The 24,823-nt window shown below is 39.6% G+C and overlaps 2 protein-coding genes across 3 annotated transcripts in view; one reads left to right on the top strand and one right to left on the bottom strand.

Moving 5' to 3' along the window:
• Positions 1–11,406, top strand: part of LOC124156895 — a 133,650-nt gene extending 122,244 nt beyond the window's left edge. For both annotated transcript variants that reach the window (XM_046531383.1, XM_046531381.1), the window contains exons 4-6: positions 3–149; positions 9,022–9,162; positions 10,010–11,406. In XM_046531383.1, the coding sequence (XP_046387339.1) occupies positions 3–149; positions 9,022–9,162; positions 10,010–10,151 (430 nt within the window). In that variant the 3' untranslated portion in view covers positions 10,152–11,406. The remainder of the gene's footprint in view (positions 1–2; positions 150–9,021; positions 9,163–10,009) is intronic.
• Positions 11,407–17,913: 6,507 nt separating this feature from the next.
• LOC124157766 (histone-lysine N-methyltransferase, H3 lysine-79 specific) overlaps positions 17,914–24,823 on the bottom strand; it is a 64,463-nt gene continuing 57,553 nt past the window's right edge. Inside the window, exons 15-16 of the mRNA XM_046532769.1 lie at positions 23,216–24,601; positions 17,914–20,662 (exon numbers count right to left, since the gene is read on the bottom strand). Coding sequence (XP_046388725.1) covers positions 20,640–20,662; positions 23,216–24,601 — 1,409 coding nt within the window. The 3' untranslated portion in view covers positions 17,914–20,639. The remainder of the gene's footprint in view (positions 20,663–23,215; positions 24,602–24,823) is intronic.

The raw sequence follows: 24,823 nt of genomic DNA on the forward strand, positions 1-24,823 counted from the left end.
AGAGCCATACTGTACGGCGTCCTTGAAGAGTTTCTCTCCAACTTCGGCATGGACGGACGAGCTTGTCTCCTCCGAGCCATCTGCGAAGTTCATGGACATCCTCTTACCAGTTTTGGACTCCTCGGGGAATTCGTCAAATTATTCTTCACGTGAGTACATGGATTTTTTTCCTATTTACTCATCACATACAACAACTGAATGTTTATTTGTAAATACTAATCATTTTAAGCTTCGAAAAATGAAAGTAACAGGCAGATGTTGTAATTGAACGATTACCTCAGTATATATTGTTATTTATTATATACCTGAACGCTTCGGGCGAATAAGACTATTCACTTGTATGATTGCTCGTACTTTAGATACGGAAAATAAATTCATGACCATTTCAACGCCAGCAAAATTTCCACTGCTTCTGAATAAAATTATAATTTGATGCTATAGTAATGTACGAGTGATATATCTTTATAAAGTTGTTCCCTTGATTAATACGTATTTTCAGGTAAAGATTCGAATGGAAAACCATCATATTTTATTGGCAACTAATCTCTAAAACGAGAATATTTAGTCAATTTTTTTCATTCAAAAAATAGTTAGTATCAATCGAAAAAATTCGATATAAAAACTTAATACTGATGTCAAATTTTCTGTCACAAAATCAATTTTATGAGTCTAAATTGATGGATAATGATAAATTAAACACCCTGAATAAAGATTTATTAATTTCTATTTTCACTTACGACAAATTTCCTAGATCATTTCCATGTGATATGTTTTTTTTCTTTTCTTTTTCCTTTTTTTCACAATGATATTCATTTTTTTATCTGTCAATAAATAAATGTCCGGGCGATGTTGTTGAAAAAAGCAAGTGAATTAACACCCTTTCCTTGCATAAAATCCTGCTCCCACTGGGCAATGACGCTTGTTCAACTCAATTTCCGATCGTGGATGAATTTCGAATTAAAAAGGGTATTTATATTCGTTGGCTAACAGCAAACAATAATCACACCTCATCTAAAGACCTCTTGGCTGTTAATTAAACGTGACGTGGGGGAAAAAACGCTGAATCAATTTCATATTGAAATTTTCGATTAAGAGCAAAATCCGAGGCAATAAAATAACCACATAATTTAAATATTCACTACACACAAGGAAAAGAAATTATGGTTCAAATTATTTTGGCCGAAATACAATTTTGAGTTCATCTATGCAACTTAGCTTACACGGTTGTGGTACTTAAACATATTTATATAGGAATCATTCGCTACGGCAATAATATTTTCGTTGTTTCGCCATGAACTACGACCTTTAAAGATGAAAGAAGAGTAGTACAAAGTATCCCATTTAACCGCTTCCAAATTGAAAAGGCTAAAAATTAATTTTTTTCTACGAAGGTAATAAAAGGTTGAAACTTAGGTGATAACATGTATAGGCAACTTTTGAAAAACAATTCTAAGTCCAGCTTAAGTCATATAAGGAAAAGGGTGCTGTCCCTATCCCACACACACACACACACACGACACAGGGCTGAACATATGTTAGCCACTATGTTGAGGGTCAGAGGGATGCATATGTTGATACAGACGCTTTTAATTCCACATTCACAATTTAATGACAGGATATAATCGTTAAAACTAGGGTTGTTTCCATGTAATTCACCTTAAAGTGCATACAGTAAATGCCAATCAGTCATTAACGTATTTATCCGAAAAAATAATAGGTCTTCGCTGACAACATATGGTAACGGAGGATTCAAATGATGTGTACAAGTCTACGTAAGAGGGATAGAGAGGTTACCAAGAGGCAGAATTTTGTCTGCATGGATTATGGACAGTCACAAATTCAGAAGGAGTAACATTAACATGCCCTGTCCTATTCTCTTGAAACAAGTTTACGATATATATTTACAATATATATGATGATATGATGTAATGATATATTTTTATTAAAATTGTAATTATTTCGTCTGTCATCTCGGAAGCCTAAAGGTCTATTCTAATTCACTCTTAGGCTTGAGAGAACGAAACAAAGTATCATAAATCATCGCTGAACGCCATTAAAGAGCACATTACGGGGAGATAATACCAAAATTACCGGATGAAATCTTTAAGAAGGGATGCAAAAGTCGTCGCAATAGAAATTTTTGCATTATTGGGATGCAATTGTGAGCTCAATCAAGTCGGAAACGCCGGAGAAAACTTTTAAATAAATGAAATATTTTTCGCAATATTTTTTAACGATACAAGGATCCTGAGCTCAGAAGTAATAAGAGAAATAGCAGTCTCGATCGAAGATCTCGGGCTTTACCGATTTCATGTAGGTAATCAATTAATATTTCTCTTACTTCGAGGTCCAAATCTTCCCTTATGATAAGAGTAATCAGGGTGAAGTATATTCGGATACCACAAAATATTCAACCGGATAACGAGGAACAATTTGCATCTCCTAGGTGTCGGTGGTCAGTGTCGCAGCGAGGGGCAGGGGGACCAGAGCTCAGAGAAATATTTAAGTTTAATTTTACTTATTTGGATTGATATTACTAATAAAATAGTGTAAGGATTAATAAAATATCCCTCAGAAAGCCGAAAAGCTCACCATTTTGATCCGTTTATCTTAAAATTCCGCAATTTATTAATCTCGCACATACCGCTTATCCTGGTGGGTATTCCATACCCCCACACATGCCGGTATTAGTTGCACCTAAACCCCCTCCCCCCAGCCTTAATTCATAGCTGCGCCCCTGTCGTTGGTCGTGGACAAAACTCACCCGCTTGAAAACCCGATAAAATATAGTTTTATGACACATCAAATCGACTTCACCTTCATAAAAGTTGCACAACAAAAATTAATCCCCTCTTTGAAAGCGCGAGGATGACCTTAATTCCTTTTTTTACATTTTAGCCATAAATCAAATGAAAGGCGACGAGTAGGAAGAAATTTAAATTATTTTCCAGCTAAGCCATTCAGTAGGTGGAAACACTGGAATTACAGCTTCACCCGAGCGAGATAAATCGGATTTAAAAATCACGGTCGAGGTGCACGGAGAGGGTTTAATTCCGCGCCTGCGAGGACGATTGAACTTCTAACGGAGGCGAAGGAAGCCGCGACCATGCCTATACGATTTTTTTATAGACTCATAACTTCTGCTCGACCAGTCCTATCTTGTCCTTTTCCGTTGTTTGCCATCTACTTGTCCCTCGACGATTGTCTTCATCAGGCCATGTCTCAAGATGTGGCCTATAAGGTTATTCCGTCTTCTTGCTAAGGTTTTCATGAGGCTTCTCTTCTCTCCTACTCTTCTTAGGACTTCCTTGTTACTAACTTGGTCGATCCATTTGATTTTCATCATTCTTCTGTAGCACCACATTTCAAAGGCCTATCCTTGCTTTCTCCGTTGCGGTCATTGTCCATGCCTCACTTCCGTATTGGAGCATACTCCAGATGTAGGTTCTTATGAATTGTTTCTTTACTTCCACAATATAATGATAGCGTAGGTATTAGGCTATTGATTCGTCGCGAAAAGACGCCAGTCGAGAGGGAGTGATCTGTCCCCTTAATGAGGTCGAAAGAATTGCAGACCCGAAAAAAAGATAGATCGCATGAATTTTAACTGAGAGAGGCTGAAATGAGGGCAGTTGGGAAGCTAAGCCTGCTTCGATTAAAACTTAACTTTTTCCCAACTGTGCTCAGCACGGAACTCATCCACTGACCCACGGGTATTGCAATAGAGCAGAGATGGGAAAATTTTGGCCCGCGGGCCACATGCGGCCCGCCACAGAGTTTGTGGTGGCCCGACACAGAATTTAAAAAAAGAGATAGGATACACTTGTCTCATTAAATTTATTATATAACTAAATGTGCCAGCAGCTATAAATCTAACTAATATAAAATTAACCAAATAAATAAGTAGAATAGAACTACCACCATTGTTTAATTATTATTATTATAGTATTCTGCCGATAAAGGTAGGTTTCCATGGAGTGCTAAAGAAGTGATCTGGGAGCCTCCCTTTCCTTCCAGCACTGTCTTCTTCAATTCACTGTAAGACCTACTCCCGTTCAATCTATCTAAAAAGTCCTATTCTTTTCCTTCCTCTCCCTCATTTCCCTAACATTCTACCCTCTAACACTATTTTCAACATCCCCTCCCCGCTAAGTACTCCTCTCATCCATACCTTCTTTCTCCTACGTATCTCATCTAAAATCTACCTCTCCTCGCCAACCATATCCAGCACTTCGTCGTTCCTTTTCCTCTACGTCAATTTCACCTTCTCCATTCTTCTCCATACCCACATCTCGCATGCCTCCAGTCTTTTCTCGTCCTCCTTCCTTAGTGTCCACTTTTCTGCACCGTAAAGCGCTACACTCCTGATCAAATTCTTCACTAACCTTTTCTTTAAACTCTTACATTACGATCCTCTCAGAAGCTCCTTCCTGTTCATGAACGCCTCCTTTTATAGTGCAATTCACTTCCTGATTTCCTTGCTATTGTGTCCGTTTTCCTCGAATGTGCTGAATTTTTATTATACAATTTATATTTTTTCTGAAATTAAATATAATGCTAACTGATGAATACAATCATTGTAAACGGTGCGCCTTTCCGATAAACTTCGCTCATACAAAGTGGCCCTCGAGCCCAAACAATTGTACACCCCTGCAATAGAAGATCCTCAAGTCTGCCTCTAAATGTGTTGTCAAAAACCGCCGCGCATTTAAATGGGTTTACAAAAGTCGCCACTCGCGTCGCTGACGGACAAAATGATCCAAATTTCACGGGTAAATAAGGTATAATTAGGGGTGGTAACCGAAATGTATACACATGATGATTTTTCGATTTATCAAATTCATAACTCTTCGATGCTATTCCTCGCAATGGCAAGGACCATACTGCAAAATATTAGTGGCAACAGCAATCGGCCTTCTACGGGATGGAATTTGGCCACCTCGATGCAGTCCCATTTGCATTGACCACTCGGCTGCTTACCTAACGATGCTTCCCTTAGAACCAAGAGGACTGCATAAAGGCGGCCCAATTCCATCACATATAAGGCTGATTTCTGTTGCCACTTTGGTCGCATTTTAATCGGCTTTCAAAAATGTCCGCTAAGGGCTCCTAGCTCTAAGTTCGGAGGATTTCGGAGGAATTTCTGGGGGAAACCAGAAATTTCGGAGGGGGGTACACTAAAACATCCCACAACACCAAAATAAATATCTACTTACAGCGGTAAATTTAAATATAGAAGTAAGGAAACAGTTTACCAAAACTTACATTTGAAGAATGCTTCTCTACGGAAGTGAGGTATGGACAATGACAGCCGCGGAGGCTGTCAAGGGTAGAGGCCTTCGAAATGTGGTGCTATAGAAGAATGATGAGGATCAAATGGATCGACAGAGAAAATAACGAGGAAGTCCTGAGAAGAGTAGGAGAGAAGAGAAGTCTCATGAAAACCTTGAAAAGAAGACGAAGCAAACTTACAGGCCATATCTTGAGACATGGTGGACTGATGAAGATAGTCGTCGAGGGACAAGTTGATGGCAAAAACAGAAAAGGAAGACTTCGAATTAAAATAAATGGAACAAGTAAAAATGGATGTGAAAGAGAAGAAATTCGTAGATGTAAAAAGATTAGCTGATAGGAGAATTCAGTGGTGAGCTGCGTCAAACCAACCTTAAAATTGTTGACCAGTGATGATGGATGATAAATGATTTATTCCATATACCCTGATATTTTCAAGATGATTACGAAAGTTCTAAGCGAGCAATCTATCGCTAAAAAAAGACTAAACAACCGGAGGGTTGCGTGCATTGGAGTGTGCTGGCAAAAATGTTACTGACCCATGATACAATCCTCATTGGTATTTTTTTTACCAACCTTGCGTGCCGAGAGCGAAAAGGACAGGGGGGTGAATCGGTGCTCTGAATCTTAGCGACAGTGACGTGCGCGAAATAGTAACGAGTGCTTCCTTGTACTCACGAGGAATGAGGCGTGGCTGCTCCCCTCAACATGCGGACGGCTAGCGGCAGCCGACCTCTTCCCGGGGCTTTGGGCTCTTCCCTCCGCGATCCAACGGGAACTCCCTCCCATCAGACGGAGCGGGCGGCGGATCCTACCAACCCGCGGATCACGTCGGGTCACCGTCAACCGCGTGTCCGAGATTCGACCTCCGCATAACGGACAAGAAGAGCTGCGTCGTCGTTGTAGAAGTAGGCGGTGGGTACCATCGGACCACGTGCCAGATACAAGATTGCCCTTCAAACACTTCCTCAGGGGCACGTGTTGAGCGTGGATACAGGCCCTGCTCTCATTTGATCGGATATCCTCAGTGCACAGTTGACCGCTTTGCGTCGCCTTACCAAGGTTCGGTTGCATACTAATATGCGTAACACCAAATACAGGGGTGCGCAGGCCTTACATTGGGTATTTCTTGGAATTCTCTCTCATGACTGACATCCGCCGTGTCTGATTATTATTGGTGCTCAGCATTGCAGATAAAATAACTCAGCCATGGGCTCGTTTAATAGTTTTATTTTACTGTCGACTGTGATAGATTTTGAAAAAGAAAAAGAAAATTGTTTTCGCTTTGCGATAAACGCCCTTGGCCCTTCCATCATGGGCGTACCTAGCGAGGGGCAGGAGGGGGCAGCTGCCCCCCCCCCCCCCCCCCCCCTAGAAGCAAAATCGCATAAGTCTTTAAGGAAAATAATATTTTTTCAAGCAAATGGTTTTAAAAACTAATAAAGAGCAGTTACAGTTTCCTTAAAATGTTGATTTCATTCACCTTTTCCATACTTAAGTCTTACCTACGACTTGAACAACCATGGCTTGCCCCCCCCCCCCCCTTAGTTTTGATCCTGGGTACGGCCTTGCCTTCCATAGAAAACTTGATAGCATCACGAAATCATGCCAAGCTTGTCGCCGCTTCTCCACAACTCCTGGGCCTTGTGCCTAACGTTTCTCTTTCTCAACGTTTCTCTCATTGAAAGGTTCTTCCGATACAGGCAAATGAACCAAAAGTCTAATGACGTCACAAACTCGTGAAAAGTGGGCGAAAACTTACATTTTTTCATTGAAACTTACAGGAGAATGACCGCGTGGGGAAGTTATTCTTTTCGTCGAAACTTACCTTTCCCTTCCATCAACAGAATTCTCAAATTAAATTTATATTTCTAATCTTAGTGAAAGAGCCCATTTTATTCATCAGTTTATGACTCATTTAATTTCCTCACAAAATAATAACATGAAGATTCAAAGATAAAAGAAAATAAAAGTACAACGGATTAAAAAAAATGAATGTTTACTGTTTTGTTTTGGTCAACATCGTTCACAGCATCTTCCTCTTTTAGCCATATACCTCATCCCCCACACACTTACAATAAGTCAGTTATTTTTTATTTAACTGCCAAAATATTCACTCGAAATAATTTATATGGCAAAACAACGTTTGCTGGGTCAGCTAGTTAAAATATAAAATGTATTAGTATTTGTATTAAAAATTTCGTCAATTTTCGACGTCTGGCGTCGACGTTCGACGTCTAGGGAGGGCACTTGCCCCCCTAAATCCGCCCATGACCCGACCCCCTCTTCGGTCCTTTGGTAAACGCTAATGAGTAAAAAAAAACCTCCAACACCGTTAATATCCGAATCCGGCACGTAATGATGGGAAGCCAAAACTTGAAAAAAAAACCTTCCAACACAATCAAATTTTTCATGTCTTGTGCCAGATATCTGAATTCCGGTAAAAAAGGGAATGAGTCTAAGAATAAATTGCTTTGAGGCAGTATGCAAATATCACTTTAGTTCGAAGGTGGCACCACGGGGAACAAATACTGGCAGTCCGAGATATTTCCTTGCGGATCGCCTCGGTCCTCTCAGGATCTACGAGACGACACGCACGCACCCTCGCGCGTGACTTGGCAACCTTACCGCCATTATCGCGGCAAAAAGGGTTGAAAGGTATGGGGAAAAAATCGAGGGATTACGCATCTAAAGGGTCGCCAGGAAGTGTCTTGAATCGCGTCCAGGCGAGAGCGCTGGCGCTTTCATTATGGGACGGTTATCAAAACACGTCTTTTTTATTACGGCCTCCGTACGTAGCAGCTACGTGGAAGAACGTCAGAGAGTTGAATGACTAATATTTCAACTCAGTTTTTCCCCGCGGACGATGCTGGTTGCAGTAGCCTTACCTATTGTAGAAGGTGGTGCATGGAAATGTCTTACTTTGACGACATCTGCCTGATAGCTGATATGAAATTTAAGCCATGGTCGTGAAGAAGACAGAAAATGTATAGTTTAAAATGGTGGTGAAATTGTTGGTTGATTAAAATCACTTGTAAAATTTCGACAGAACTTTTTTGAGACGGCCACAGCGGGATCCGGAAAAAGTGGTTGTTTGGATGGGTATTCTCCATTAGGGGTTTTTATGATACATTTAAAATGAGTGGAATCTCTGAAATAAGGAAAATAAAAATTAATATATAATAACTGTTCATTGCATCAATCAACAAGTTATTATTCGCAGAAATAGTCCATAGTTTCTAACTGGCTATTGTGGTATAGTATTGATGCAAGGCACTCAGACGTTTCGACAGATGTCATCCATCGTCTTCGTGATCAACGTAGTTTTAGCCCGGATAATGAAAGACGAGGACGAAAACTCTAACGCCTAAATAATTAGCCGAATGTACTTGTACACTTCATGCTCCCAATTCTTGATCTGAACAAATTCGAAAGTAAATTTAAAATAAAAGCCGCGCCCGATAATTGGATTTGATAACCTCCAGCGCTAAATCCTGCCACGTCTGTTCATAAAAATAGGTATTACATGATCTAATTACTCCTTCTGCCAATTTCTATCGAGGCACATTGTTACATACAATGTGTACATATTCTAAAAGCCACATGTGAGAAAATAAAATATTATGTCAAGTTCTTCCTGAGATGATATAATCTTGATTTCAAGAAGCGTACTGAGTCGTGAACTATGCTGGCAACCAAACTAAACGTTTTTTTCTCTTTCAACAAAAGGGCCAGCAAATCACCATTTGCCTCAGTCCTTGAAGAATATGTCGCAGCGGAGAAGGCAGGCATGGACGACGGAGACTGCTGGCGCTACTACAAGAAATGCCCTAAGTCACTATTTCTTTGGAAAGAACGCAACAAATACACGTGAGTTAACGACGCTTATTTTACAACTTGAAACTACACATGCGAGATTTTTGAAGAGCGCAAAAAAGAAATAGCCGAAATAGCCTAGTTTTATTCTTCTTATCCCGCCATCTCGTATTGCATATTCAAATTCTTTTATTTTCTAACCCTATATTTTATTGCAATGTTTGGACACCTATTGTACACATCGTTCTTAGCTTGCACTTCCACGTGAATGCTTTATCTACCAGTCATCTTTCATTCTTTTTTATGCTAGAACAATAATAGCTCCCCCTGTTTTATTCAGCCATAAATGCTCCACTCATCCCACATTTTTTCATTTATTATTTCAATACAACAAGGTACATGAATAGCATACCATTCTTCAAGCATTTATAATTAGTATAAATTATATTATCTCTACTTACCCTAAGTGTCAGCCGTCCGGGTAGAGAAGTAGCGTTCGCTAAAGATTTAAAAACTATTCTTTAAAAAGCGATGTTACTCTACCCTCTTCCCTTTAACACATTTATGACAAATGTATCCAAGGCCAAATTAATATCCACATTAGATTCGGATCTAGGTATGGATAAAGGGATAGCGTTATCCCTCATACGAAGTGGTGTTCTCCAATTATTTAGATTTGATCCGAGCCACATTATCTTCTGGAATTAGCTACTGCTTGATGAAGTTGATGAAAAAGAGTGTCGTAAACTTGAAGAGAAAAACAATACTAAAATGGGCATGGAATTGTTTGTGAATTCCTATTCCAGAGTAATCAGTTATGACCTGTTCCAAAGCGTCCATTCAGACGTTTGTGCGCATTTTTAAACCTTAAATTATTTGACACATTTCCTTTTTTACGCAGTGAGGATGCAGCTAAGGACCACGAGGACGACACAGACGATATGAACGAGGTCGCAGCGTCAGGAGAGAGAAGGCAAGTCCGGACGGCGACAAAGATCACCCTAGACCACGCGTCCCCAGATTTGACCTCCCAAGCCATGTAAGGAGATGGGTTGTGGACGCCACCGCGGTCACGGGTACATGTGTCGGCCGGCAGCGCCAAGCGAGGAGAGCCGAGATCCTTCCAGACCCCCCGCAAAACTCAACTGGTGATGGGCAGGGAAAGGGGTCAGAACACCAACATCCCCACGCTTCGGCCAGAGAGCAAAGTAGAAGGATTTGCGCCTCTGAAGTTTGAATGAAATGGTCCAGGCGAGACTCTCCATGTGCAAAGTGAGGAGGACTCGTTGTTCCGAGTCGGAACTTCCGACACTCGAGTTTTCCCCTTCAAAAGGTTAAACTACAGTGAGAAGCATTTCTTCCTAGACAATGGCTCAAGATATATATAGCTAAGGCTAAGACAGATAGTGTCGGCTTGTGAAATGATATGTAACGATGGACTGCGAGTTGTAAATAATAAACTTTCGTCCACAAGAGCTGATGGGGCCAGAGATGTGAATTCAGTCCTTCGACTTGGACGTAATTTGACTTGGGAAAATCAGCTGAATTATTTTAATTTCTCGTATAATAGCTACGGTTGAATTTTATGGGCAATAGTTATTCAGGAAATATTCTAAATGGGGAAAGAAAAAGAATGTTCCAATAATGGGAAAAAATATTTTGTGCGTACGCGAGAAGTTGAATTTAAGATAGTTGACTGTGATAATTGACTCATATAATGAACGTGTATCAACAGGAAACTTCGTCAAGTTCTAATTCAGGGTTTATCATCTAGTGATGTGATACGGAGCGTCGCATGCGGCGAGTCTCAACGGGTCATCCGAAGCAAAAGACTTCTTGTGAAGTAATGCCCCCTTTACGAGGGGTCATGTCCACGGCCAAATGAAAAGAATTCTAAAGGCTCGCTCAAATCGTATGCACATTTCCATTTTAGGAAACCACGCGAGAGACTTGGTATGACCGTGCAGGTCGGCCAGCGTGGGACCTCGATGCTCTGCCTCTCCTCATTAGTTCGATGGCATTTGTTTCTCAGGGATGATACCCTGGTGCATGCCCGGCGGAAGAATTTGCTCAAGTGTCTTGGCATGGTATGTGAATTCCAGACATCCTCGAAATGTAAAATAACAAAGAGTGAGAGAAAACCGTGCGAGTGAATCGTTTATGCATACTTTATAGTTCTCAGTTTAACTCGAATCAGCGGAAACATCAAGATTCTGTACATATTGAACTTAACTTGATTATTTATTTGTATGGCTGTTGTCCTAATGTTGTGTACCAAATACAGATATTTTATCAATGCTTCTGAAATCATTTCACATGAAATCAGCCGATTTACCTAATTATATATATAATTTTTATCGTCACATACGAATCACAAGCACCCCCTCCATGATAGGAAAAAAATGAGATGGTGAAGTGACGTGAAAAACAAGAGAGGATCTTACTACCTTGCTTCCTTTGTGATATTTGGCCGGTAAAGAGCACTGTCTGGAGGAAGGCTAAGCGAAAGGGGAGAGAATTTGTATGAAGTATGTGGGTTGCCGATTGAAAACGTTGGGGGTAAATGTCCGAATCCTAAAACCACCACTTAAGTGCTGATCCACGGCCTTGCCACAGAATAGGGACCTACGGAATAGGGTGGTTTCCTATTATTATTTTATTGCCTAAATCGAAAGATTATTACTCCTAGAGTACGTATTTCACGCTTTTAGATTTTTATATGACGATATCTATTTTTCGCGATTAAATGAAAAGTGAAAATTTTCAAGCGCGCGAAAACACGACGGGTAAGTATGAATGCCGGGAAAAACTCCGCGTGACGTCGTTCTGCTTCCCGCTGCCGCAAGTGAGGTGACCTTGGGGCGAGGCTCTGAGCGCTGATACGACGCAGGATGCTAGCAGGTAGCTGAGTACCATGCTAACTGGTAGCGCTTGGCTTAAATAAGGATTATTAATACCTTATCAAACGAAGAAAACTTTCCGACCTCAGCCAGTTTTCATATGTGATTATTAAGACATGTTTCCCTGAGCTCTGTGCCTCATGGATGCATTGGTAACCTCGGACGATGTAAAACTCCTATCCTCTCGTGTAGAAACTAGGTCCCTGTGACGTGACGTGGAGTGGCATAGCATGGGCGCCAATCTGGCCTTTTTCAAATGAGAATAAAATTGACCCTAGCTATTCGTCTAAACCGGTATTTCTAAAATCAAATAATTTTTATATTATGAATACAGTAATGGTGGGTAACGAATCGCAATCAATGCCTTTCGTATTCTTTGATGAAGGAAACTACCCTATTCCATAAGTTAGAGGCAGCCTTCTAGGATAGATGGAGAAAAAATAAAGCAAAATTGGAGCATATTTATGCGATAACTTTATAAAAAATCTACAGTAATCCTATGAAAGAAAGGCAACAAATATACGGAAATTAACGACACCTACTTTAAAAACTTCAACATAAAAATACGATGGATTTTAAGAGCAATAAATAGCGCAGAGAAGGAAATTTTTCATCGTCTTTTTGTGAGTAGAGTTCCCTCAGCTTTTACAATCACACACATAAATTTCTATCCCTTTATTTAAATCAAAACTTCTGAGTTAAAGTCCTTGGATTACCTGATGATATGGTTTTACTTTTCTCGACCGTTTTGCACCTTTTTAAGGCCGATTTCAGAGTTTAAAAGACCGTTTTACACAGGCCACGTACTTGCACAATTTGACGTGTGTACGAAGGCGTAGTTAAAATTGCGTCGCGTAAGGCGGTGAATTGCTAGAACACATGCTAGAATGCGTGGACGTGAGATGGCAGAATTACCCCTGTTCTAATTCCGTACGTAAAATTTAAATTCCGTACCTAAATCCGTACATTCGCGCAATTCCACGCCATACACAGAAATTAATTCAGTCCTAACCACCGCAATTCCGTGCCCAGGGTAAAGCGGCCTTAAGAAATTTCGCCGGGCAGGGGCGGCGCGGCGTCATGATTAGAGGTAAAATTGGGTGCCTACAGTGATTTGATCATCATGAATCAGTGCCGTCTACCATACGAAAGTTAAGAGCCGCTCTACGCGGCGCGACACAGGTTTTCAAAAAGTCCCGTACGCTCCACGGCCAACTCGCGGGACGGCGCGCGGAATCTGATATTGAATATTATTATTTGTAAAGAGTATAAGACATTATACATGCTAGTACGAAAATAAAGGAGTTAAATTTCACTTAAATACTATTTTAATACATATCAAATTATTACGTTTTAGTCCAAACAGCAGTACCTCAAAACAGGGGCGCAGCGAGGGAGTTTTGGGGGATAGACCCCCATAGCTCAGAGAAATTTTTAAGTTAAATCCACTTTACTTAATTGGATTGATATTACGGATAGAATAGAATAAGGATTAATAAAATATCCCTCGGAAAGCCGTAAAACTCACCATTTTTAATCATTTATCTTAAAATTCCGCAATTTATTAATCTCTCACCTACCGCTGGAATATCCTGGTGGATATTCCATAACCCCACACACCCCGGAGTTAGTTGCACCTAAGCCCCCGCCCCCCAGCCTTAATTCCTAGCTGCGCCCCTGCCTCAAGAAGCCACATGATCCCATCTCTTCAACGTAAGTCAATGAGCCCAACACCTTACTTCTAGCCTCTTTTCGTTTATTTCGTAATTTTAAACACCATTGACTCATACTGTGTAAAGAATTCCTATTTATTTTCATATTTTATCATAACTAACGTTTGTCTTTGCAGTCAGCGATATAATTAGCCAGTTATAATATAGCCGCAATATCTTATAAAATAATAGTTCTTTTCGTAAAACTAACTGCATAAATTAAAATAGCACGCCAAAAAATATGTAAGGTGCAATTTTTAAAGTAATGCAACAAAAATCTGATATTTGTCGCTCTTTTTCGCTCGACCTCCCCGAGGGCCGCGGAGGTCGAGCTATCTCTAATGGAGAAACGAACTATCTGTAATTACCAATTGCATTTGAAAAAATGATCCTCCCATTGTAACTTAACGACTAAAAGCCACAAAAAAAGTTTTTCTGGGCTATATGCCCAGGAATTTGCAATTGAAAATCTTAATTTTAGACATGTTCTTGTGGCGATATAGTTGCGTAAGCACAAGAAATTTTTCAATTAATTCAAAAATAGATTCGTGATTTGATAAAAAAAAATCTCATATAATGTTTGTAAAACTTTGAAAATCATGATAAAAATAAAAGCTAGCCTCGCCACCGGATTTAGCAGATGAATTCTGTAATTCAAAAATCGCGTCATAAAAAAACAAGCCGGTGAATAGGATATATCATTTGAATTAGCTACAATTTCTGATCTCTTATCTTACTTTTTAACCTAAATGGATTCCGTACATTGTTGTAAAAAGTTTTTTTAAAGGCGAATAATATCAGTTTTGTATTGTGTCCATGTCCTTGCACCAGGCATGCCACGTACGTAATTAGGAGCGGATAAGGAAACGGTCTCTAAGAACATCATCTCTGGAAACGATAGTGGGTAGGACCCTTAATTTGTCATCTGTCGCTGCTCGCGAAATAATCATTGAGAACTGATCATGATTCTGCTATTAAAGTTTCGCTAAAAATGAATTTAGATCACCAATGAAGAGGATACATATGATTACATAGTCATTTACGAAAGACCAAAATACTTTAACCAGCAGAACGCCCTCCCTTCCAAAAGTCCTCGTTGCATACCTCCTTCATTCATTCTTCTTTCATTAGTTGCTCTTTTTAATCAGGATTCACCCAAATTTTAATGATACCATAACCCTCTTTATACTCCTGGGTATCTCTGGCTACTCATAATAGCTAACATAGGCACATTTTGGGTGCACCCATCAGTTCTAAGCACCCCTCCATGGGGATTCGATGAGAACGTCCCACCTACTTGATCCTGCTAGCGGTTATGTAATTCTCGGTTAAGTACCAAGAGCCTGATCAAGTATTTTTAGTTCATTAATAAGCTCCCACTTTGCTTCGTTAAAATGCTAAACAAATTACAAATTTAAGTATACCGGGACAAGCAACGGTAATTAGTATACGGAGTCACTCGCAATGCACAAATTGTGCATGAAGTCCACAGAGAAAAAAACCGATAGCTATGATCGGGATTTGAACTTGAATCGGGATCCCCCGGTTTCTGGAAGGGTGTTTTAGACAGTTAAAATACCAAGGCATCATTCTCCATCTCACCATCTTGTCCGGTATATTCCACAAATTTTAGCAGAGGAGAATGACGCCTCAGTACCTAGTTTAACTGGCTAAAGCACTTGAGGAGGAGAGGATTGGGGGATTCCGGTTTGAATCCCGATCAAGGAGAATGATTTTTTCCATGCGGAATTTTCTCACTCAACAAAAGAGTTCCAACTACCCTACAGTGTGGAACAGGGAAATCAAAAAAAGACTCCAAAGATTATTTTTCAAGGGTTAAGTAATTAACAATTTAACTCAACGGCTCATCCCGGCGAACAACTTTCCGTGATGGTACGTATGCCTCTATACGCAGCAAGGGAGGGTTTTGGGGGATAAAACCCCCAGAGCTCAGAGAAATTTTTAAGTTAAATCCATTTTACTTAATTGGATTGATATTACTTATAGAATCGTGTAAGGATTTATAAAATATCCCTCAGAAAGCCATAAAACTCACTATTTATCCTAAAATTTTTCTGGGAAGGGCCACAGCGCCTCCCTATTACCCTGGCAGGTATGCCATACCTCCAGACACCCCAGTATTAATTATATTATTATTTTTATTAGTTATTATTTTATATTATTATTTAGGCATTAAATATAATTATAATATTTAATGCCTGAAACCCCTCCCAGCCTTGATTCCTAGCTGCTTCCCTACCTCTATACCAGGGCGTCACCATGAATAAAATATTACACCTAAGACCGAGACCAAATAGAAGGGATAATGTCCTATACTCCCCCATCCCTAACAAAAAGTTTTGAGAATCAAGCCTGGTCCAACTTAAACCCCTTCAAATGAACCTCCGCTCAGGAAAAAATTCTGTCCACAATCTTGAAACTTCAGCCATTCACATAGTGAAAAAATATTCATTATTTTATCTAATGACTGCTCTGAAGGCCTGTTTACACGAGACATTAACACGTATGGATTAATGTCTAAATGTATGAATGCGAGAATGAACGCCGAAATGCACCGTGTAACCACCCAACTTGTGCAAATGCATGCACAGGAAATAGAACCTGTTCTAATTTGGTTCATGCATTTGTACATGTACCGTTCCACCAAAATCATTCACGCAAAGGTAAATTAATTTGTACATGTTAATGTACCGTGTAACCAGGCCTTAAAACAAATAGCAAATACTATGGATATTGTGACCCGTGAGGAAGTCGCACCACCTCTCAGCCACATGTGGAGTGAGTATTCATGGGAGCCCAACTAATTGTAAGAAGAAGGGCCAGGGGGCCTGAAAGTCGAACATTCAGGGTCAGGGCAGATTAAGGAGGCAGGGCTGAGGGGGCAGTCACCACTCCCCTTCACTAATTATTTATTACTATTATTTAATCCCTGGCAAAATAGAAAAGGTGGTAAACATTTTAGTTACTCTCCAATGGAAGTTTTTATACCACCAGCTCCACAATATTTTTTAATATCATAGGAAGATCATCCATCTGGAAGCCATTCATCTAAGCAGGCACATAATGCAAGAGAGGTATTGCATGCCATCATAAGGCTCTACAGATATAACTATGATAATAGTGACCTGCCACCCTAACCCAAAACCTTAATCTGTCCCTGGGTACAGGAGTAGATTTTGGGGGAGGAGGGTCACAAGGGTTATAACCCCCCACCCCCAAATATTATCAAAATTTTATAATTTTTATTGGTTTGATAGTTTTGTACTCTCATAAAAGATTAAATAAAGTTTATATGCAAATTCATATACGAGAGAAGGTTGAGATGCATTTATTATAGTAGAGTGTGGAACTCCCCTCCCCTAACCCCTCTGGCGACCATGAGGTGACTTCTTCTTCCATGGTAACCGATAGCAACAGCATCAGTATTCATTATGAATGATTCATGACTGCAAGAATTGTATTTACTCTCCCTCCAGGCCTTGAGAATAACTATAATTTATAAAATATTGCTCGATGGAGCTATTGCCTGTAAATATTGTCACTGTTGAATCAGCCTATAAATATAGTGAAATAATGGATTTATGCGACTAATACTTACCTTAGTAATGCATGGTTTCAATTATAGACACCTGCATAGGGCATTTTCCAAATCTGATGACTATTATTTATCCTCAGTGGGATTCTTGTTATCACAAATTAGCGCAGTTGTTGATGATGCACCTATATTGAACAGTATGATCTTATGATTTTACATCTTCATCTATTTAAAGCTCGTCATCATTCCATTGGTACCGAAGTAGGGAATCCACTATTATATAAAATGAAAAATTATGCTAGTGAATACAAAAAATGGCAGCCTGACAACTAACAGAAACTTCCAACATCAAAACATCATACAACTTGAAACAATTCCCTAAATATGAGTGACAACAGCTACTTTCAATGGTAGCTGCATGGCAAACACTTAAATGAACGAGAAGAAACAAACCAAAAAGGACCAAGGGCCAACCTCAAATCAGGCTATTGAAGTTTAAATGAACAATAGGGATTATGTTAACCTTTCAGGCATTCAGGCAGACTTACCAGCATGATATATATCCCAATTTCAATATGATTATGTACTAAGAAAGTAGAACAGCATTTACATCGCTAAAAGACAGAAGTTAGACGTATTAAGAGTAGTCCATATAATTTATTACACTTCACGTTTATACATGAATGGCCTAGTAGTAATTTAGGTTCACTGACTACAAAACACAGTACGTACTGACTAAAGACCACATTCTTGTCCATTTGTACTGTAGGATTTCTTCCAGTTACAATATTTTACACACACAATTTTTCATTTTGCTTACAAAAATCAAAACTCACTAAACCACTCTATCTCATGGAAAAATTTTAATAGGCATGTAAACAAATTTAACACTTTGAAAACAATTTTAATTATTAAGCAAGTTTATTGTAAGCAATTTCAAAAAATTTTCCAAAGTTTTCATGAGATCTGTATAACAATTGTAAACATTTGCTTTCAACTATTGTGCACTTCACACACAAGTCTGTAATCTGAGCAATACCTTTTGAAAGGACAGTTGTCAAGAATGAACTCTAAATGAATTTTGGTGTTGTTTTTCTTACGTAACAAGTAACCACTCTGTTTCATCAAGATTATCCCTTTAGAAAAAAGATAAACTTGTTTTGTACAAGCATACACCCACACATCCAAACGTACAGTTTTTTCACATTTTTCAACACTTTCAACAATAGCATCACAAATAAAGAATATACAGAAAAAAGAGATCGCTTTGTAAATCTCTGATCCTTTTCACAAGAATTTACCCTAACTCATTCGCAAAGTCTTGAATACAAGTCTTGTTTCTGGCAGTGGTATTTGGCTGGGTCAACAGGAGGAAAATTGGGAGGATAGGGATACGCAGAATGTAAACAGGGTCACAGACATGTGGCAGGGATAATGGCTAAAAAGGACTCATAAAAATTGGCAGTGTCTATCATTATATACAATCAAATACTCTCAAAGCTCCTTTAAATTGAGGGCCGTGATTATATCTGGGATTTTTAGTCTTTGGGCTTCACTGCATGGTGTTTATGCAAATATTTTACAGGCAACTGCTCGGCAAAATAGAATCTAAAAGTCTGAACACCCATTAGTAAAAAGGCATTGACAATATTTTCCAACCTTTGCCATTTTACACAGAGACATGGGAAAAACAGGTCATACATATCACAGGTGTATTTGTTATGTCCAAGCATGCCCTCAGACTTGTTGCAGAGCAAGAAGGAACCTACCACATAGTGAGGCCTTTGTGGGAAGTTCAAGGTACATCATTTTCAAAAGGTTCTGGATTTCATAGTTCACAAATACCCTACCCTGATACATTTCAATTAAGAATAATATCAAGACAATTTGATACATTCGAATGTTACAAAATAACAAAAATGGCAGGTTAATTTCGTCTAAAATATTAAATTACATCTAACAAATTTTAACAGCAATGTTCATAAGTTAAAAGTTAAGGTTTTGCCATATCGGAATTAAATAAAATCAAAAAATTGCTCAAAAATCCACACACAAAAACATATACTCACATACAACCATTCCTCATTCACAAAGAGCCAAGGTTACTTCGACTTAATTAATACTTTGATACAATTAACGCACTACATGATTCTACAATTATTCAACTCCCACTTTCACTGTTTTTTAGAAAACACAAGAATTTGGTTTTTCCCTTCTTAGTTCACTTAGTGAGATATGCTTGCTAAGAATGTATTCACTGATTTACATGAAGTGTGCCAGTTCAGAGATCAGAATCAAAAATTGAGAACTATGCCCATTTCTAAAGCCATCAACTATTATTGAAAAACTAATGAAATCAACTTTAGCTAATAACTGTGACAGCTAAGGAAAAAAAGAGACAAAGTCACTGCATTTTCAAGTTTCCAATAAGTAAGTATTATTTCAATGGAAAACCAAGCATGGAGACCACACTATCACTTAGATCAGTGCATACATTCCTGAGCACGTTGCGTCACAAATGTACGGCACGAAACATGCCTTTGCAACTTGCACCAGGAATCATAGTAGCAAAAGACCAAATTTCTCCATCAAAAAAATGGAAGGGGCATCATTCAACAAACTAAACATTAGATAAAAATGTCTTCAAATAGCCTTACAAACTTCAATAAAATAAACGGCGCGGGACACCTGTAAAAAATTATTCCGACAAACAAACAATAAATACGCAAAACAATTTCTCCAACAAGATTCGGGATAATCGATTACAACTACGCTACATTCACATGAAGTTTTAATTACTTCCTCCTCGCGGCATCAATTACATTTAAAAGTGTATTACAAGTTCGGATGAAAAAAGTATAATCTGAGGAGAGTGATTTAACATTTAGTGCTAAAAACACCAGAGTTGTTTGATAACATTTCTTGAGTTCCCAGAAGGGAGGATGGAACGACAGAATCACACTGTATTACAGATACAATCAACATGGTGGTTTAACCATCGCACACTTGGAGAACTTCTGGCAGTGTGTCCAGGAGACCCATTCTGAGCACCCTTGAGGAACAACAACTCAGGCCTCCCAAAATATTCTAAGCATAACCACAAGTCTAGGATTGAGGAACGAACACAAGAGGGCTCCATTAATGATTGGTGAGAGTGAAATGAGGTGGCCCTTTTGAGGGATCACAGTGGTGCACTTATTTTCCTGGCAAGTGCTCACCAACTTTTAGCCGAGTCCTTCGGTCAATGCAATTGGCAGTTACATTGTGGATGGCAGTTAATGACAGATATTTTGGCAGTGCGGTTCAGTAGGCAGGCATTCGGTCTTTCCCAAGACATCTTCACTGTCTTCGCCAAGGCATCTTTCAAGTGTGCTGATGAGTAATCACTGAAACAATAAATGCATAACATTAGCTTGGTTACTTAATCACTCACACAAAAATGTATTACTGCTACAAACATTTCAGCATTGAAAATGCGTCTGTGTCTACCAAATAATGAAATAAAATTCTTGTAAATTATACTAATTGCCTTTTGGAGAAATTAAAGTTAAAAAATTATAACCAGATTCCAACTACGCAACATATCCATCCTAAGGTGGTGTTTCAATGCCAAACAAATATTATTTTCATGTGTATTTCAAAAGAGCATAAATTAATTAAATGGGATTATAATAGCAAAATAAGAGTCAGCTTACCAAAACATTTATGGATTAAAAGCTTTAACTTGACCTCTGTTACTGAAGTCAATATTGTTGTACCTTTTTACTTGATGGAAATTGCATGGAATCTCACAAGAAATGGTAGACAATGACAATAGTTGGACAAAATATTGAAAAACAACAGTCACTTAAAATCATGCTTCAACAAGTTTTTGAAATAACAGTACTTCCTCCAAAAATATGTAACAAAGACAAATGAACATTCAACATGCTCCGCACATAAATTTTAAATAAACCTTATTCCCAAATCAGCATTCACTTCCAATTAAAATGTCAATTCTGATCATTAAATTGTCATAGTAACACACACAATAAGCACGATCACAAAGGTATGAAAATTAATCTTAAGTAATCTTCGAACAACTAAGATGCAAACAGATGCAAATATCAATTCTGATCCTTCATCAAAAGTAAAATCTCAATGGGAAAATTTTAAGCAGTCTTTCCCCAACACACTTTACTCGAATATTTCTCACTCCACATTCACCTTTTGACAGAAAAAAGCACCCATTGATAAAGGTGAAAGTGAATTCTTACATTCAACCCAACCATTAGTAAGAGCATGCACCTCCCAAACAAATATTGACATGCTGTTCCCCTAAAAGTCGATGTTAATCCTATGTGTGTGCATTAAAATTGTATGTGTGTGTATTGAATGTACCCAAAAGCGCCATCACAAAATTTTTCAATTACAAATATGTGAGGATCCGCAAAGCCAAGCAGGCCCATTGAAGGTCATCCTGGGTGAAGCAATCCACATCCCTACAAGGTTTACTCTGCGACAATTGAAAATCATAAATCACATAGAGTGATCATGAGGAACAACAATTGTCACCACATTCATTACACACTACTATTTCAGGACTCCAATATTCACATATTACAGCATAGCAGGGGTGGGCCCAAGATATTTTTTATCTGAGTGTAATACACCAAATAAAAGGAGCGTAATGATAACCGTATTCAAAATCTTGTCTATTATTTAAGTATATGGGGGGGCACATTACCCCGTGTACCCCCCTGATTACACCTATGCAGCATAGTATCATCAACCAAAGTCTTGGTGGTATACTGATGTTTTCCAGTTATGACTGATGAAAACAGTATTTTTTTCTTCATTCCTCTTGTTAACACTACCAATATAATGTTGAAGCTGAGCTAACTGCACTTGTACTAACCAAACTTAACGAATTTCCAATCACAAACTTCTAAATTCTAAAATTCAAAATAAGCGAGATAATAAGAGGTCTAAATCTTTAAATTTTCATTGATAAAATCTTCTTGGGTTTGGCACAAGGTAAGGCTGTTAAAAGCCAACGTTTTGCCAAGTGTCTCCCTCATCATCATCAGGGCTAAGACTGACAGTCGGTCAGATTTTATCAGTAGTATTCGCTGGGAAAGTTTATGATCTTTTATTAAAACTTTCATTGATTGTATTTTCTATACAATGTCGAATCTATTGTGAGATGATTTTTCAACAACAACATAACGAATGAAAAAACAGAAGATGAAAAAAATCTCACACAATAAACTACATCAGTTAATGTTAAAGCCGGCCTCGGTGGCGACGGGGTAAAATCCTCGTCAGCCAAACATGAGGTCGCGGGTTCGAGTCCCGCCTGTCCCGCCTATGAGAGCTGTATTCGGAGGTTTGGGAATAAAATAAATAAAATAAATAAATAAATAAAAACTGACCTTAAAAGGCAGAATAAAAGTATACCTCAGGCATGATATCCTCTCCTATGAGGCATGAGGGGGAAATATAACAGGGAAATATAAGGAAGAGATTTTACCAATGCATAGCTTATTGCATGAGGCTCAGAAAATAATGTCTACACTGAGGAAGGAAGTCCAAGCATCAAGTTTAAGCTACACAGGATGAAAAAAAAAACTGAGGATGATACTGTGTAAGATAACTTTAAAATGACAATAAATATCTGTGTTTATGCATAGATGGTGCTTCCCATTCCGACATGAAGGAGCAGGACTATTTGGTATGCATAATTCAGAAGTCAAAACTAATAACCAACTGATGACTGCCCATGAATGCGACAAGACCAAATTTCTCCTTATATTCGAAAGCATTTTGTAACTGGAAAAGTATGGATTACTGCACTTGCTAATATTAAGTCCAAATGCAATTCTTTTCATTTCCCACTTCTGTAAACAAGGCGGCATATACGTTTTCAGCCAATTACCCATAATAAAGGTAGCACCCACCTGCTCCTGGATATTGTGGAGCTTGTCCATGATGGATATGCATGCCTGGGCCACCTGCATGTTGAGGGATATTGCCATCCATTCTCCATGGCCTAGGGACGCTTTCCTTATGCTCGCCCGCATACTTAGACATCTCCCCTTTGTAATTACCCATGCCATCTTGGTGAGGCCCACTAGATATCGCCTCTAGATGTGGTGGTGGCATGACGAGGAGCTTTGAGTGGACTCCTGCCCTTGAATCACCCTCCAACATTGAAGGCCTGCGCTGTTCAACATTGGCATTACTGCCTCTTGCCACTTCATTACTCTGATGGCGTCCATTGGATTCTGCAAGTTTCTCACTGGTCCCACCATAGCTGGAGAAAGATGGCCTAGACAAAGAAATGCTGTTGCTCTCCGCCTCACGGCTGCCATGCCAATCCCAGTCCTTGCCCTTGGGCCTGAACTTTGCCCTACAGTTACGGTCCCCATGCGAGTTGTTCCACGGATCACATAAGTACTTCTTCTTGAAATGGTGATCACCACTGGACCACTCATCATTGTGGTACTGCGGACCATTGTTTGTGCTATCATTACCAGGATTATCACACTTGAACTGCTGATGGTCAGATGTAGACTGTTTTCCAGTGGGCATCAAAGGTGGAGGTCTTTCCCAGTCATCCCACAAGCCAGGCCCATTGTGAGGAAGAGTACTCATTTCCTCATCTGCCGCACCTTCAGCAACAGGACTGTAGGGCCCATCAAGGACGTCAGGACCGTAAGGTGGGGTCAGAGGTGGAGGCTGTACAGACTCCGAAGGTCCTGATGGAGGTCTTTCATTGGAGGGAGATGGTGTGCGAGGCGGTCCAGCCGAAACCCTCCCTTCCCGGTCATCATACTCCATGCCAGCTTCAAGAGTGGGCGGAGAGCCGAGGAGGATGGCAAATCCCTCACATTCTTCCTCAGTTGGTGGGAGGTTGGGACTCTTGAAGAGCCTCGGCATTTTCGGGCCCGGACTGCTCAAGAGCACACTTGCATCAGGAGCACAGCCACCTTCGCCTCGCCCATCGCCACCTTTCCTGGGACCGGATGAAATGTTCACCACGGGCTGCCTCTGAAGATGTGGTGGGGTGGCACTCGGAGCCGTGTGACCACCGCCATTCACTGAGCTGGGGGTAGGTGGTGCGTCCCGCTCTATGCCACTGTCAGGGCTTGTATTGCAACTGCTGCCACCCGTTGGAGTAGCAGCGGCAGTGGGATCCACCCCACTCACTATTGCTGTGTCACTCTCAGTGGATCGCCGCCTTTTGTCCAATTCAGTGGAAGCAAAGGCCACGAGACGATCAAAACCACTACTTATCTTGTCCTGCCATTTGTCCACCTTTTTGCTCTCATCCTCCATCGCTTCTACAAAAGAAATTGGGAAATATGATTACTTCACTACCATAAGCCAAACTCTATAAAAAAAAGAAGGCTTTAGGACACTGGGAGCATCAAAATGAGTGTGTTAAACATCTTAATTTACACAACATTGATATCAACTAAAGAAATGTACACACAATTTTGACCAATTTATCGGTTATCATACATATTTCCTTGAAAAGACAGAAAAGCTGAAGTGGTAGAGCA

Source organism: Ischnura elegans, chromosome 4, assembly GCF_921293095.1.
Source record: "Ischnura elegans chromosome 4, ioIscEleg1.1, whole genome shotgun sequence".
NCBI classification, from domain to species: Eukaryota; Metazoa; Arthropoda; class Insecta; order Odonata; family Coenagrionidae; genus Ischnura; species Ischnura elegans.